The following is a 17517-nucleotide window of genomic DNA, read 5'->3' as shown; positions in this document are numbered from 1 at the left end:
AAGGGGGGGGGGGGGGGGGATCTGTAAAAATTGCTTCAGGTGATGTCACCCTGGATGGAAGAAGAATTATCTGGGGGGGGAAGTTAGAGAAGGTGAGTCTTTACCAGACCTCTAGCCCAATCCTCGTCCTCTGCCTTGAGGCTACATTCAATAGTGGTTCAGAGACGGTACCCCAGCAGAGAGAATATATAGAAAGGCATCGCACTGGCTGCAATTAGTGGAACAACTGCATCAAAACCACCACAGTACAGCGCATGAGAAGGGAGGCGTCTAGTGGAAAGCGGTTTACATGCAGATTGACTGGAATAATTAAGGTGTTGTTTATTGTTTGATTTTAGGTGAAGGAAATTTACTACAGTGCACTTACAGTCACTATATAGAGAAGGGGAGGCGTTTTCCGCTCCTTCCTGGCTCTTACTGAATTATTGCAGATGTAAGCTCCATCCCCTGCATGCCTGTTTGGGCTGCCGTTGGCTCACATGTTTGCTACAGGGCTAATGATACTTGCATTAAGTATTACATCACAGCTACCGATGAACTCTAAATCTGCCACTTTGAGGATTAGCTCCTCGCTACTTTGACTCTGCCCACAAGAAACTGTGCAAGGAACCACCATTTACATCACCCATTCTCTTTACTTTCCTTTTTGTTTCTGTTTCCCGCAGGGGATGATCCTTTGTGGAAAATGCTTTGGTCACTTACTGAACGTTATTCTTTCTGCCAACAGCGGTCCTTCCTGTGGCCTCTTACCTCCCTCCCTTGTTTGTCCCGGTTGTTGTGCCTCGTTCCCTCTCACTCTCTTTTCCTCACACTCTCCAGCCCCCCCAGACGAGACCAGTTTGGTTGTGTCGTGTTGCTGGGCTATGCGAGGAAAATTATGCTTCACTCTCGGTTATCATTAACCTGTGATTACTCTCTGTGGGGGTCTGTGGCACTCTCTGTGTGAGCGTGTGGGGGGGCTTCAAGACAGAGTAATAGTATGGTTCAGAGGTGCCAGGGGAGACATTTTTCTTGTTTGACAATGTAGTTAGTAGACTTTGGTATGCTTTTCCCACTCACTAAACTTGAGTTAAAAGTGTACTTGGTGGATTTCAACACACAGTAGACAGTCAAGAGCGGACTGAGTGTTGCTGTGGATTGAAGACACTTCAGACTTGATCTCCCCTGCTGGACATAAACCAACCATAAACCGAAGGATGGCGAAGCAGGGTTGAGAATCACTTATTTGCCTTAACATTTAAGTTGTGTTGTCTACCATCCCACCCAGCTCCATCATGCATCCCATGTGTTTGCATCCTAATTATTATTAGGATGCACACATGTAGTGATATATTTAGGTATTACTTATATATATTTATTATTATATATAATGCCTCAAAGAGCTAAGTAAATTAGTATGTGTATATACCCACTGCAAAAAAATGGATTATATAAATAGATATGTTGATCAATACAGCTTAATATAAACAAACTACTTGATTTAAGGTGTGTTAAGTTTTAAATTACCATTATTTCTGTTACCTAGTCGTTGTATATAACTTAGTCAATCTTTCTTTCACTATGTCTACCGGCCTTCCACTGGCTATGATTATCATGATAAGTTTTTATTTGGGCGTGCATTTTGGCGAGGCAGGAAGAGGTGTATGTGACCAGAAGAGGATATGAGAGGCCTGAAAGCCCTCAAGGACGTTGAACAGGAAAGGTAAGAGTTGTTCCGTGGAATAACGCTTGAGTTCATAAGAGCTTCTTGAGAAAGTAACAAGCAAATCTCCACGAAACGCCAGGTAAAGGTGGCCCACTTTCATCCTAGTTATGACTGCAGTTCACACTCCGTCCGTGAAGATAGTACTTCTCATATTCGGTTTGAGTGTTATTCTGCTAGCTGTTGTGTTAGTTTAATAAGTTTAATTCTAAGAACTAGGTTTGGCCTCCATGTAAAGCCACTTCTAGGTATTATTTCTTTATTAGTTTATGGTTTAAAGTTTATAATTTATTTTAAATACTTAATATTTCACTCATTGTTACTAAAAGGAGTTATGATCTGGTATATGATGTACAGGCATAAAAAATAAATAATAAAATGAAATTATTAAGGGAAAGCAGACCAAGACTGTAGCTGTTTGGAAATGCAGGGTCAGGTCTTTTTAGTGTGTGAAGTGGGAGAAAGATCCAGTGAACTGGATATCCTATATATATTGATTGGAGTCCACCCAGATATCTACTAATCTCCTGAAATGTTCCGCTGGTATAGAGTGTGCCTTGTGATAGGATTCGTGCCAGTCAACTGCTCGACTTAGGTCCCAGTAGATCGACACGATAAACCCTTATAATAGGTCACACTGACTTCTCAGACTTGCAGCTACTCAGATCAAACCTCCTCCGTCACCTGGATCTTGAACTCAATGCTAAGGACACAAAGTTAGTATGTATATATGTAATATAAATATTTATTAAAGAGCTCAATTTATTTTATACTCCTCAAGTCTATGATACAATAGTGTGAATTAGAGTAGAATGTAAGTATGAAATGCATGCTATTCGAAAGATATTCATAAGGCTTCTAGCTAAAAGCTAATGCACAGCATAAAGTAAACTTTGTGGTAATCGATACATGATTATGATAGGTTACGATTACACATGAAAACTCAAATCTACCTACCCTAAAAAAGAACGACCATAGAAGTAAAGAAATGATACATATAGAATAACCCGGTTATAGTGGAGGAATAATACAAAGCTGGCTAACTTGATAATGTAACAAATAATTTTAACTTATAGATTATCGTCAATATCTCACAAGTTAAAATCCCGCACTATCCTCATTAACCACAACAATAATATAATCTCAATTCAATAATACTGATCAGGGTGCAACAGCCTTTATTAAAAGTATTATTTTCTATCAATATTTTACATGGTCAATTATATCTAGGATAACACAGAAAATACGACATAATTGGCTTGATAATAATTTTTATTGATCTTATTTTAGTGTACTTGAATAATAAATAATATATTTAAATGGAAATAAATATTCATATTATACTGACTAGAATTAGTTGTAGATAAAAGTATATGAATACAAACCAATATTGCTCACAATCGGTAAAAATAACCACATAATGTAACAAGAGGTTTATTTACAACGAACTGCATCAAATAACATCACTGATAGACATGATCCAACAAAAAAAAAGCAGAGATAGTAGAGATAGATTAGAAATAAAAATATACAACTCAGCAGCCTAGCCGTATACCACAACGAACACAATCGCGCACACAGGAGAAACAACAATCAAAGTCACTTGAGACACAATGCCGATCGGTCAGAACTATTGGGCCTGGAGTCCCAAAACCGCTCAAAGTGAGTACTCCTATATCATACAGCTTGTCGGCATATAATATGGGAAATGGAAGGTATTACTGCGGGAGAAACACAATACGGGAATGCACCACACACTCGCGCTCACGCAATGTGAAGAAATCAGCAAGATAATGTAAGCAATCCAACAAGACACGCACTCAAAAGAATAAGAAGAATGTAATGATAACCTTGCGGCGGCCTATGAGAACCGTAGGACCAGACGTTGACTAAGGAGCAAATAGCACTACAAGAAATGATGTATTTTGGCCATCATGGTATGGCTGGAGTGTCATCAATAAAACAAAATATTAGCTAAATCACCACAAACACGACACAAATACTCACACCAAGACACACAGACTCATCAATAATGACATTTACACATAACACAGAACAAGATATAATATAGATAACAAACACAACATAGACTATAGATAGACAGATAGATAGATACATGCACATATAAAACACGATGAAATAAACTAATAAAAGAAAAAAAAAAGGTGAAATACTCGGACACTTAAACAAAAATAAAATATAAATGAACAATATATACCTACATCATAAAATGTTTAAAAAACTTGTAATAAAACATATTGTAATAATTAAACGGTATAAAAATTTGATATAAGTGTAATAATTCTGTTATTATGCCATAATCAATCAACCAAAGAATGTTAAAGAGCAGAAGAAGAATCTGATAATTTTATAAATTACTGCTAGACTGGCTTTATCATTGTCCAATTTGCCATACTAGTTTGTAAAATATCCTCCGGAAACAAAAAAAGAAAATAAACGAATAAATAAAATAAACAATAATAGTGAGATATCCAACAACCCTACAAAAATATCTGGTAAACTACAGGCTAAAAATAAGACAATATACTAATATAATATAAGACTAATAAATACATTAACTATTAGGTGAACCACAAAGGCATATAGGAAGTAGGGAATAGGATAACATCCAATCTATGGAAATAAATGCTCTTAACTAGAATGATATCACATAAGTCAAAAATAAAAATGGAAGTTATTACTGATGTTTAATATATTTCTCCATATTTTAGGTTTGGATTTTAATTATAATAATACATTAGTGAATTGTATTTAAATGTCTCATCTTCCACTACATTACATAGTGTATAACAGAGGTATTATTATCAGTATTGTATATTTCTTATCAAATTAAAAATAAGAATCCAGGAATATAAACAAGGGAACCAGTCCCAGTGATTGAAAAAATGAGACAGTATTATGATATAAATGTAAATATACTAAGATAAATAATACAAAGAATTCAAATAATAAGAACCTTCTATGACCTTGATTCCCCTCCATAAATGTTTACAAAATTAACTCACACCTGAGAAATTAAAATGCCTTTATTTGCGTATTTCTTGCGTGTTTATGGGCACCAAAATTAGTGACATCTTAAAAGCACAATTGGGTTTTTTTGATTTCTCTTTTGTCAAAGAAAATTGCATAAACTGATTAATATTTGGAGAGCAACATTCTTTAGCTGAAGAGTATTTCTTATCTTACGTCAGGCCCACCTACAGTTATTGTTCAGATTGCTAGACGGAATACCATTTCAGGAAACGTTCTTGATTGGCTGAACTTTTTTTGAGTCCAGACCTCTCACAGTCTAAAACAATAAAGAGCATTAAACATTCAAGAACCAAACCAAATAGCACAGCAGTGGAGGTAGAACTAACTTAACGGTTCTGATCCAAAAATTAATTCTAATATGACATTATGACGCAACTGTCTTTCGTGCAATTAGAAAAAGGGGCATGACCAGAGACTGACAGCTAACTCCTTGAGGGTGAGTGTGTGTCTGAGGGGTTGAGTGTGTTGTGAGGGAGGAGTTGGGAATCTGCTACATGCTCACTAAGTCTCTAGAGATAAGTAAAGCTAATTTTTAACTTGTTATGAAGAACCAGCATATTTTAGGGGAATCCATTGATTTATTTATAGCTAGTTACTTCTCATGTTTTTTAATAATGGGAGGTATCTTTTCATTTATATATTATATATGTGTCATTTTAATACACTCAGGGGTTTTGCTGTTACAGTCTTGGTATGGTATGACCAGCAGCTTATAGTGACTAATGTTAGTTAATGATGTAAGCTAATTTTAGATTCTTGTATAACTAATATTACTCTATTGTGCTACTGTTACACTATGTTTTACCTACAGTTACCTCGTAAGTGTCACTTGTTGGCCAGTGTTACTGTTAAGCCAGAGTTACATGAGCTCGCTTTAACTCATTTACTCTATAACTCAAGCTCCCACAGGCTGTGACTGACAGCAAGATGTATAGTGTGAACTCCAAAACAACCCAACTGCATCAACCAAGACATAAACTTTATGTCATAAAGGATAATCATCTTCAGACCTAGAAATGAAGAGAGCTTCGATAGGTCTCTGCTATAGATCTATACTGTGAGGCTGTGATTCTCTCTTTTTTTCAAAGGGTTAAAATGTATCACATTCTCAGGGGAATGAAGCTAATCTAAAAGGGTGGATTATGTAAGGGGAACCTTAGCTCGGGCTAATCCTCCTCTCCTGTCTGACTGTCACACCGCTCTTTGATGCTCGGTTCATAGTGGAGACGATGGGGAGTCAGGTGAATGTTGTTCTTCCCCTGAGAGAAAAAGGAATAATCCTTTCCATTCGCCAACGTCGACAAACTGTGTCAAACATCTGTGGCCACACATGCAAACATTACATTTAATCATGAAGAAATAATTGCAACATAAGATTATATACACACATGTGGACGTCCCTGTAGCTCGGAGGTTGCTCCAAGCGTTTTCCACTACACGAACAACCATGTCCACTTGCTCTGTTACTGCCTGCTGCACATCAGTCGCCTGCTCATCGTGGGAATGAGAGTCTTCGGTTTGCATGCGGACTCAGCGGCCCAACTCGTGTCATTCTGACGGACTAAATGAGCTGTGTGTGTTTGCATGTTCAAAAGATAAGAGGGAGGAGTTAGGACAGAGAACACTGAGCAAGATGGTGAAGAATGTAATACTTTGGGATTCATCAGATTTTGTTATATTTTAATAGTATTGATGTTTTTTCGAACAATTTAATAAAGGTTTTCAGTGTTTAAGCATGTGTAGGAGAAATTTCTACTTCAACCGCCTAATTGAGTCTGATGAGATAATCGGACAGTCCTCTACCTCCCTCCCTCTTTTGGGCTGCCTCTGTCCTTGGCTGACCACTCACATTGGCCTTTGCTAACACAGCCAACAACCGATTGGCTTCGGGGGGGAATTCTGAGGCAGAGGACTAGTTAATTATGCTAATCCAAGAAACTGATAAGGAGCCGGTTTTAAAAAATGTAAAACCTCTGGAAACACATACTGAGGCAGTGTGGTTTAGAAAGAGACAGGCTCTGTGAGAAAATATGAGACTATTTTGTCCGAGTAAGTTCAGGAAATAGAGGAGAACAATTAGAATTAAGCTCTTTCCTTTTTCTCATAGCTCTCCATCTCTATGTAATATTTGAAAACTCAGTGTTTACTGTTTCTTTTTTTTCCCTCAGTTTCAAAACAGTCACATATGAAATTTATAAATTTGACTAAATTCTCTGGATGTTGGACTTTTCCTCCCTCCACTGAGTGCTCAGTTCCTCCTCTGTTGCTGGTGTGCTGCTGGCCTTTCCCCTCTCTTCTTGTTAACTGATGTCTGTGGGCGGATAACACTGCTTCACTGATCCACAACTCATAAAAACACCACTCATCTTTTTTTCTCCATTTCTTTCTCTTCTTTTTCATCTCTGCCCAAAACTATCTCAGCACCCGGGTAATTCTTGCTGTGCACAAACATTTCTGTCTTTCTGCTTTTTGGATTTTCAGAGAGCAGCACCCAGTAGACTTTTAACATCGCTTCTACTAACAGACTGATTCTAAACTCATTTTCTTTTACGATCAGCAGCCATGCGCCAGCTCTTATTGGATTTACAAGCCTTTGCTGTGGGACTAGTTCCTAAGCTGTTCAATGCAGCGTTTTCTGAAACTACAAAATATGGCGTACATTTGAGAGTCTGAATGTATCTCTAATCGTTTCTGTTCATTGTTTAGGCTGGGACTCTTTTGTGTGTGCCAGTGTGAATTATGTGGCGGAAACTGTTTATGTTTTGTAGTTTATGGTCTGTAGCAGGGTAATGCTGGTAACCCTCTGGGGTCCACAACAGTCAAAGTACAAAACTGCCTCTGCAGTCCAGCAAAAACACAGGAGCCACGAGAGCTCAGCTGTGGAGACAACTGAGTCCTGCAGGATACTAAACAGAGGTGAAATAGTGAGCTGGATCATCAGGAGATTCCCCCTCCTTCACCCTCCCTCGCTGGCTCCCCATGTCTCATTGCTTCTTTCCGGACATGCAGACTAAATGTTTGACTGCTAGATATCAGTGTATTCTCAGCTACAGCTGGTGAGGCCCGCTATACTCACCTCAGAGGACAAAGCCTGCAGCCTTCTCACTCTGAAACCCTGAGAACTACTTGGGGGTTCTCACTCTGTCAGATTTCTCCAAAGAAAATGATCCCTTCACCTTCCCAAAGGCATTAAAGGGGTGAGGAAAGGAAGCAATGAGACAGCAAGGAAGAGAGAAATAAAGTTTTCTGTGCTTGTTCTTTCCTGTGGTAAACTGCTCCTGGAAAATGTGGCATGCAAAAAGGCGCTTCGATACGTCACAGTCATCTTTTAGTGTGATTCTGCTTCTTGGGCTTGACTATGCTAAAAAATGCACCATAACTGTAATGTAATATGAAGGTGCTGCAAGGAAGGAAATAAATTATTTAAAAAAAACATTATTTGGATGTGACTATTGTGGGGTTTTTTCTGGATATTTAGTTGGGACTGGGAGCTAGCTGCAGAGTTAACTGACTTCAAGACCTATACATTTAAAGAGAAACATATAGAGAGAGAGAAAGAGGGAGAGAGAGAGAGAGAGCAACAGAGGAGGGGGATAGGGGAGAGATTGAGTATCTGAGGGAGTCTAATTAACTCCATGGTCTGCCTCTCTGCAGGCCTGCGGCATACTGCTCTGAAATGCTGATTCAGTACACAGATAGAGAGAGTAGCACGGGAGGGAGAAGGGGGTGAGGAGAGGGATGCAGTAAGAGAGAGAGGGAAAAAAAGAGAGAGAGAGATGAGAGATAGAGAGAGAGGAGAGAGAGAGCGAGAGAGAGAGAGAGAGAATGTTTCAATGAAGTGAAAATGTGAAATGAAGCAATAGATGGCTCAGTGGGACAAAAAGTCACAAAAGATGAGTAAATGGTGAAGGCAGGAGTGAGAGTAAAAGTAATACGTGCAAGATCAGCTGTATGAGAACATTTACAGTAGGTAGATGGTATACTTACTTTACAATGTGAGGCAGTTTATCTGCAGTCAGTGGTGGACTTCACTGAGCGCTGAACATCTGCAGCTGCTTCAGAGACAGCAGCAAAACCTCACTCTGCGTTATCAAGAGAAGAGAGACATCTAGAGGCGTAACAGTAGATTTGACCTGCACTGACTTTCTGCTGCAGAACTGCTGATAGATACAGCCAACGACTTTGTTTTTGTTCCTTTTTAGACGGAAGAAGAAAAGCATAACTCACCCCTCAGGCCCTCGCTGCTCGGTGGAGCTGCTCAATGCAGATGTTCACTGGTTGTTCGGGGAGCTTTTAGGTTTTAATGTGCATTAATGTATCTTAACTTGGTTAAAAAAACATTTTAAAGAAAGAAATAGACCTACAGTAGACAAACAGAGTGCATCCAGGGTCACTTTAGTGTGTGGGGTGCTGAAACGCTAACAGAGGGGTTAGTCACAGTTGAAAGTAGTCAGTCTGTCACCAGGCTGGGGGGCCAGAAGCAGCTCACATTTATAATGCATCAAGCTGAGCGTCGGGTAAACTGGACACAGACGAAACAATGGAACCAATAAATACTGGTGAGAGATGAGATTGGTGGATGCATAACAATACTTACCAAATAAACATGCAGATATCGTCTTCTATACACATATATCCAATGCATAATAAACAGATTTATGTTAGTTAGTAGTTAAAGTATGGATGAAATATCAAAAACACTGATAAATATGACAGATATTTATTTATTAGAAATTAAATATTTTATTTTATTACAAGTGAACAGAATATCATTTGTAGAGCACTCAAGGCAGGCTGGTGTTACAGGATTTCTTTGATACGGACTCCAATGATAGTGAAAGTCCCTGTTTCTACTCTGCTCTACAGTCTTTATTGTGTGTTTTTGTTTTTCGGGCTCAAGCAGCAAGAAGGAAGTGCCATCTTAAATAAAAAACATTTTTATAATTCTCACAACACACTCGGATATGTAACAGCAGCACAAACGTTTAAAGAATACATACATTTGAGTATGTTCAAGTTTCCATGAGAGGAGCTGCCTATACTTGTACTTGTATGTGGACATATGTAGTGTGGATATATGATGAAATGCATCATATAGAAGCCATTAGGCAGTAAATGTTCATAAGCAAGTCCTTAAAAAGTATCCCTTCTACCTTCAAATAGCTTTCAACAAAACCTTATAAGCTTGGTTCAACACCTTTGATCTTGGGTCTATCAAAGTTGACTCAAATTTTAACGAAAAGTCTGTCCAGGAGTGGAGGTTTGTGCTCAGAGAGGATGGGCAAAACTGCAGCAGCTTCTCTTTTAGCCATGTCCGTTCACCTGGCTCTGTGTGTCTGACGTCGGCTCAGGTTGAACGTTTTCGCTCGGCATCAAGCCCCAAGTCTTAAGCAGATCAAACCGCTTAGCAGGAAGTGTGGAAAAGTAGTCCTTCTGTTTCTGAGAGTAGGTCTGGACTGGACGGATGATGTCTCTGTACACCCAGTCCTGAGGATGCAACATTTCTCTGATTAATTTCCATTTATCATATATGTAATAACATGATAAAAACCCATTAAAACATACACTGGTATGCACAGGAATTCATATCTAGCATCATGCAATGTCCTCATGAAAGGGACTGTCTAACAGCGCAGGTTTCACACTTTATTCTCATCTCACCACCTACAGCACAGAGTGAACAGACAACTGAACTCTTCCCAGAAGGAGGCCCGTGGGACAACAAAACCTCCACAGATGGGGGGTCTCTCATCTAAAGGCCATCTGTCGGGAGGTCTCTGACATGAAACAGTTTGGTATCCCGGTGTTTATATTTACCGTGTGTGTCACAGGTATTATTGCTTACAGCGCTGAGGTCTTGTACCTGCCAGTGAAAGTTGAAAGCCTCCAGCAGCTGTATCCTGCCCTCTCTGGAAGGCACACAGTCAGGAGGAACAGGCTGCACCATCTCAGAGCCCGCCATCACACCTCCAAACACCAACAGGGCTCGGATGGCAAACCAGCCCCCGAACCTCGGATGCACACACACTCCAAACATCTTCTGCAGGTAACAGAGGAAATACACGAAACAGAGGTGAGGAGACAAGAAAGGAAACACTGCAAAATGATATATTACAACTCCTGGAATTTAACAATTTAACACCCAGCGTTACTTTTTCAGCCCAGGGTTGGTCTCTGACATCAGACTGTTGGTAGTAAAAAGCTGCTCCAGACACATGAGCCGCAGTCTGTGCCAAGAACTTCGGCTTCCTGCTGGGTAGCAGCTCGTAGTCATACCTCACATCCACCTCCTGACCTGGAAAACACTGCAGGGCAGCGAGAGACAGATAAAGATAGAGGGCATATTTAGGAGTCACAATCTGATCATGTAAATAATCTAATCTAAGTGTGCAGAAGTTGGACACAATGAGGCTTCCAGCATCTTAGAAGAGATTGAGCCTGATGGAGCCGTTGTCATGGTGACTGTTGCCATACAGTTTATACTGTGGTATCACGGCCGGTTTAAACCACTAAGGGGCCTTGGGGCTGTATCGGGCCTCTGTTGGCCTCCTGTTCCTGCTGCTGTCTATCCTTTGTGTCTGTACCCAGTCACCTCCACAAACACCCACAAGCTATAATGGAGATTATTTTCATTCATTTTTCACAGGGAAACCAGAACTACCTGCTATGAACTGTATGTCCAGTTGTTTTTGGTAATGAGAGATTGAAAAGAATATTTAAGAATATGCAGCATGTGAGGACCATATCACCAACAAAATCAACCATCAACAAGACAGAGCCTCGAGAGGAGATAAAGAGGACAGATGAGGACAGGACTAGTCATGAGACCCTCAGCATTTCAGCTGATATTGTGCTTTATTGGGGCATATTTCCATTTATTAAATCACTAAACTATAAACCACACTCACTGGCCCTGAAGGTCTGGGGCCAGGATGGGAAATTAATTTTTTAAAATCTGAACATCTACCAGGCACTGACACACAAATGTTCAAATTCACTCAATAGTAAATTATAATTTTGTGTCTGATATCTACCAGCTACTTTCATATTTTTCTGTATGGCTGGTGCTCTGTTGTCTGTTTTTCCCAGTTGGTAGTCCAGCCTTATGTGGTATCAAACCCTTTAATCCCTCTGTTACTGGACCATTGTGGATATGTTGTAAAGCAGTGAGTAGGACTGCGTTATGGTTATATTGGTTTGCAGCATTTTGTATATTGTATTGTGTACATATCTTTTTTAGGTGTTTAATTATCATGTAGTCATTTTAAAACAGCTTTCCAGACAATTTATTGTATCAAAACATATCTACGTATACTATAATTAAAAACAACACATTCTGTAATAGAAGATTTTATCCGCCCACCCTTGTCCCAAACCAATCATACAACCTTGCATCTGTCTGCCCCACGTTAAAGCTGGGGTATTCATTCACACTGCTCACCTGGGAGACAGCAGAGGTGACACAGTGTTTGACACACTGGTCTATGGGGTCAGACAGCCCCTGGCAGCCCCTCTCCTCCAGGAAGGGCAGGAAGGCTTGTTCAAACATGGAAGGAGTGCTGAGCACCACCACGGCCAGGCTGTCATCTGGGTAGGCCAGGCGCAGGGAGGGGGGCAGCAGGGAGTTATACCAAGCAACCTGTGAACATATGGGGACGCAGTGAAAGTTACTGACCGTCCAGCGAGATACAGGGAGAGCACATCACTCACAGTAGGGGAATATATATTTATCTCACATTTCAAACAGTTTACATGGATTGAGGGGATTCAATTTTACCCCTTTACAGTAGTTTACTGACTGTTTCAACTCCTCACTTCTCAGTTGTGGCTAGCAGGGAAACAACTGGATGTATTTAATAGTATTTTTCACATTTTGAAGTCCGTCTTGCTGTCTAAGCTTCACAGTAGAAATAAACGAGTGCCATGATACCTTTAGAGGGTACACTTCAAATCCAAGTTTCGATAAACAGTCCTCTAGCTGTCCTGTTATTTCTTCCACATTCACCCTGCAAGCCGCCATTGCTGCATATCGACACACCGCTAAGGATTATGGGATATGATGTTCTTTGGCTAATCAATGTCAGAAATGAAGCTCGACTCTTGCTGTTTCCGCAATGATTGCTTCTGACAAAATGAATGAATAACAATACAATAAACAATGTTTTTAGCAGGAACTCTACTGTAGCACTTCAGTTACTTTATAAAGGAAGAGTAGAGTGACCACGCACTACACTACCCAGAAGACCCCTGCGGCTACGTCCTACGCAATCACGTTACTGTTATGAGCTCCTGGATTTAAAAGTGGAGTCGCAGGATTTTCTGTGAGTAGCCTTATTAGCCAGCTAACATTAATATTTGTACCGCTCTCTTTAAACATTATATGTAGTGTGTGGTTTTTTTTAGCGATAGTTTATATGATATTTTGAAAAAAAGACATCACTCGCTGTCGGGCAATAATTACTTTGCCAAACAAGAAAGTAAAAAGTCACCGTAAAGCTGCTGCTAACTGACATTAGCTCAGGTTAACGTGACAACACCGGCTATCTAATGTTTGTCACGCCTCCTCGGTGTTACCTTGACGTGTTTAGTGTGCATTTATTCTGTGTGTTGGTATCCAGTACTCTGGTATCTCCAGTGAGTAGTTGGAGGGAGAGATATTCCCCACGGACCTGCACATCAATTAAGTAAGCCCTTTGTTATCAGACAGCCTGCACTTTCTGGCACCTCAGCTCTCTGAGCAGCAGCTGACAAGCTTCACTGTAAACGTGCACCCATCAAGGCCTGCTGTAATTGAATCTCCCACAAGGTGTTAGAGATTACCTCTACTAGGTTGTTACCTCCCCGACCAGCCACCAAACACGTCTAATGTTACTGTATCACTATCCTACACTGGTTTACGATGTACCGTGACTCACAGGCCACACAACACTGGCCTGCATGACGATTTTGCACCCAATATTATGAATTAGCTCTCTAATGAATGATGTGTTTCTTTGTAGTTCAACTCAGACATGAACTGGGACAATCAGCTGAGCTCTATACTGTCAGTAGCAGATGGTAGCGTTGCAAAGATGAGGGTGAGTAGATTCATATTACCTTTGTCTAATTCATTAGTCTCATTATTCTAGAGAGTGTGAGGACTCTACACTGTGGCATGTTTTGTTTTACATCAGCCCTCACTGTGGTCTTGTGATCAGTTGTTAATTGTCATTATTGCAGCTGTCTGTAGATGGCACTGACGCTCCACTAAACTTTTACCAGGATCATTCAGTTATTCAGATTAAAGGGATGTTTGTATGTTTGTGAAAGTTTGGAAATTCCCCTCTGAATTTTGAAAGTGTTTTTATGTGTCCGTTGCACAGGAGAGGCTGACGTCACCGGGGAAATTCACCAAAGCAGGAGAAGGTGGGTGACCTACTGTAGGTTTTCTGAATATGACTAGCAGAGGAAATGGCCTGTGTGTGAGTGTGTGTGTGTGTGAGAGACTTCCACCTTTTCAAACTTAACAAAAAGGTGCAGATCATGATAAGAGGGACTGTGGTTTGAACTTCATTTATTTGATTGAACCCTTTTGTAAACAGCCCCCCTCACTTGCATCTTCCTCTCCAGATTTGTTTCCAGTAAGGGAGAGGATTCATGAGTCAGATTTGGACCCTCCCGCTCTTCCTCCTCGAGTCCCCCTTCTCCGACAGCCTTCCCCGTCTCTCAGTCCTGGTGTTCAGTGGGCAGACCTGGCTGCTATCCAATCGCAACTCCAGATACAGAGCCAGGTGTGTGATTGTGTGTTTAGTCGAGCCAGGTGTGCGAGATCAAACAGTTGCTGTGTTTGTCTATGTATTATTTGTGTCGTCGGCATTGACACAATTCCAAATGTCTTTTCCCAAGGCGATTGAGTCTCTCACCCAGAAACTCCATGACATGGAAAGGGAAAGACAGTCTCAACAATGTCACATCCAGACACTACAAGGTAACCTACTGCACCCTGACTACTCACCTCAGTTTATAATGGGTCACATTATCCCCTCACAAATACAGCAACACCTGACTCCTGTTATTGTCCACTAGAAAGAAGGATTTTTTTTATCAGATTCAACACCGTGGCCTCGCCCCAAACTAAGTTAGGAGTTCACATTGCCCATTATCATTACACATAAGGTTGTAGCTTCCTAAATATATTCTATTGTTCATATCACCCCAGTTTTAGCATCACTGTACTGCTTACTGATTAAGTTCAGAATACATTTCATATTTTTATTCATTATTTACAAGGCCATCCATGGTCTGGCTCCAGACTGCACCAAACAACCTTTAACCCCTTACAGCCCCTAAGATCAGCTGATCAAAAACTTTTAGTTGTTCCACCAACCAGACTGAAGACCAACGGTGACGTATTTGGTTACTCCTCGGCTTTGAAACAGCTTTCCCTTCAGTGTGAGATCGGCTAACTTCGCCCAACAATGTTTTACCTTAAATATATATTTAAATATATAAATAAATTTTAATTGTGCTTGTTTAATATCATAATAGCATTATTATTATTATTATTATTATTATTATTATTGTTGTTATTATTTAACTGTAGAGTCTGATAAACAAGTGAATTTAGTTCAAGTCCATGATTTGTGATCTGTGATTTGTCATGTGGCCATCTTGGCTGATGTTGCTTTAGTGTCTTGTAAGCCCACATGGGCTGGGCACATAGAATGGTGCATGACACTTAGACAAATAAATAAAAATCAATCCATGTACGATGGTTGGACAAAAATCTGCCAAAATGTTTTTTTAAAAAGTACAATTATATATCAATAAATAAAAATGCTGCCTCCCTGTTGTCTGAAGTTCAGATTCTGCTAAATTTCTCTCTGTTCTGCTTTTTCTACTCTCCCCCACCTCTCTACTGTCTGAAAAAGCAAATACACTCATCAAGGGAGGATTCATTTATAATTAATGATATTAATAAATTATTTGGATTTGTCCACAAGGCTGCTAAAGGAGAAAAAAAGAATCCCTTCCTCATATTAATCTCTTCTTTTCCAGAGGAGGTTCACAGGCTGAGGGAGAGGGAAAGAGAGAGGGACGAATCGAGGAGGGGACAAAGTCCAGGAGCAGAGCGGAGGTTGGAGCAATGGCGTAGAGAGGTTGGACGTGAGCTGAGCAGTCTGCGGGGACACATCACCAGAGCCACGTCGCTAGGCAACCTGGAGGAGAGGTGCATTAGGGGTGGAGCTGGGGGGCGTAAATGCAGAGTAAACTGATGATAGGTCCAGCTCGAGATTGAAAATGACAGGAAAATGTTTACACCTGTTTGCTTCCAGGAAGGTGACATTTGGTAAGACACAAGCACTTTTCTTTCTTTTTCCACAGTTTCAGCTCCAAGCTCCGACGAGAGGAGCTGGAACACCTGCGGAGAGAGGTGGACCAACTGAAAACAAGACTAAGTGAGTCTCACACACACACACACACACACACATCATGCCCTTGTATTGATTGTGCGGGACTGCACATGTCATAAGCCCAGTGCTGGCCTGCAAAGCAAAGACAAGCACAGGCTTGTTCACAACGTCTGCTCTTTCTTTTCCTCTTGACAGGGAGACAGGAGGAGGACGTGTTCCTCCAGCAGGCCGAGACCAGAGAGACCAGGAGACAGTACGAACACAGCTGCAAGGTGCACACACATTGTATCACGCAGGCTGTATTTGCTGTGTGGTTTGTATTCTTTCAGATCCTTAACCTTTCCTTTGTGTGCTTTGTTCAGACACTGGAGGAGCTGACAGACAGCTACAGAACTCACAGCACTGATCTGGCAAAGACACTCTCTAAGTATTCACACACACAAGAAGAGGTCCGCCAGATCAGGTACGTGTGTGTGTCTGTGTGTATGTGTGTGTGTGTTTTGGGGGTTTTGTCTCTTGTCACTCATATGTTGTACTGAATGTCTTACAACAGAACAACTGTGTCAGAGCTGAAGGAGGAGGTCAGGAGACTTATTCTCAGAGAACGTGAACCAACACCTTTGCTGTCAGCACACACATCAGGCAAGTCTCTACTCCAGCTCTCACACACACATTCACTGCATGATAAAACTATTTAACCACGTCTTTCTGTTGGCTTCAGGACAAGCACCGCTCCCGCTCCGTCACAGCCACAGCAGAGGGGTCAGAGTTGAAGAGGCGGACTCTGACTCAGAAGACTTCAGTCCAACCCCGAGCCTGGCTGAAGTGAGCTCAGATGATCTGTCCTGGCTGGACGACAAAGAGCCTGGTGAGGAAGAATGTTTTCTGAATGGAAAAATGAACCCAAGAATAGTTGTCCTGTGCACCTACAGATACTAAAGTAACAGCGTGCTGAGTCATCAACCCCACGTGTTTCCATCACATCACTTTCACAAGCCTTCTGTCCACCTTCATGTACGCCAACACAAACATGTTTTGACAATTGGATCACATGCTCCAACCAAGAGAATGTTACACAAAGCGCCAGATGGGCACAGACTGATGACGGTTTTAGCAAGATGGGACGTGTAGTTTTCCCTCCCGTCCCTCCCCCACACATCTGGCTCAACCTTCGCTCCGATTCATCCCAGTAGATCTGACTCAGTGTGGGGAGCACTCGTCTTTGGTATCCTTTTCAGCAGTTATTAAAAGGAACAGTTATTGGAAAATATTCTTGTGTGTATCTTGCTGAGAGTTAGATGAGAGGATTGCACGTGAATAGTCCTATAACGGGAATTAGTGAGCTTTAGAGGTGCTGCTAGGTAGATT

General features: G+C 40.9%; 2 protein-coding genes across 2 annotated transcripts; one reads left to right on the top strand and one right to left on the bottom strand.

The window, feature by feature from the left end:
- Positions 1 to 9460: 9460 nt before the first annotated feature.
- mmachc (metabolism of cobalamin associated C) lies at positions 9461 to 12792 on the bottom strand. Its single transcript, XM_035654084.1, has 5 exons — positions 12687 to 12792; positions 12198 to 12395; positions 10909 to 11061; positions 10620 to 10796; positions 9461 to 10243 (listed from the first exon to the last, which is right to left on the bottom strand). Exons 1-5 carry the CDS (start codon positions 12774 to 12776, stop codon positions 10061 to 10063), a joined length of 801 nt encoding a protein of 266 aa, XP_035509977.1. The 5' UTR covers positions 12777 to 12792; the 3' UTR covers positions 9461 to 10060.
- Positions 12793 to 13029: 237 nt separating this feature from the next.
- Positions 13030 to 17017, top strand: LOC118322412 (E3 ubiquitin-protein ligase BRE1A; the record flags this gene model as incomplete). The annotated part of the gene is given in 11 exon segments (XM_035654083.1): positions 13030 to 13077; positions 13756 to 13833; positions 14119 to 14161; positions 14366 to 14526; positions 14642 to 14723; positions 15794 to 15965; positions 16121 to 16194; positions 16345 to 16421; positions 16512 to 16612; positions 16703 to 16791; positions 16871 to 17017. Coding segments are annotated over 10 exon segments (1012 nt in total), but the record flags the coding sequence as incomplete, so codon positions are not given.
- Between the last annotated feature and the right edge of the window lie 500 nt (positions 17018 to 17517).

The sequence above is a fragment of the Morone saxatilis genome, unplaced genomic scaffold (genome assembly GCF_004916995.1).
Source record: "Morone saxatilis isolate NCDOM2014 unplaced genomic scaffold, NCSU_SB_2.0 Contig12, whole genome shotgun sequence".
NCBI classification, from domain to species: domain Eukaryota; kingdom Metazoa; phylum Chordata; class Actinopteri; family Moronidae; genus Morone; species Morone saxatilis.
This window is presented reverse-complemented; position numbering and strand designations above follow the sequence as displayed.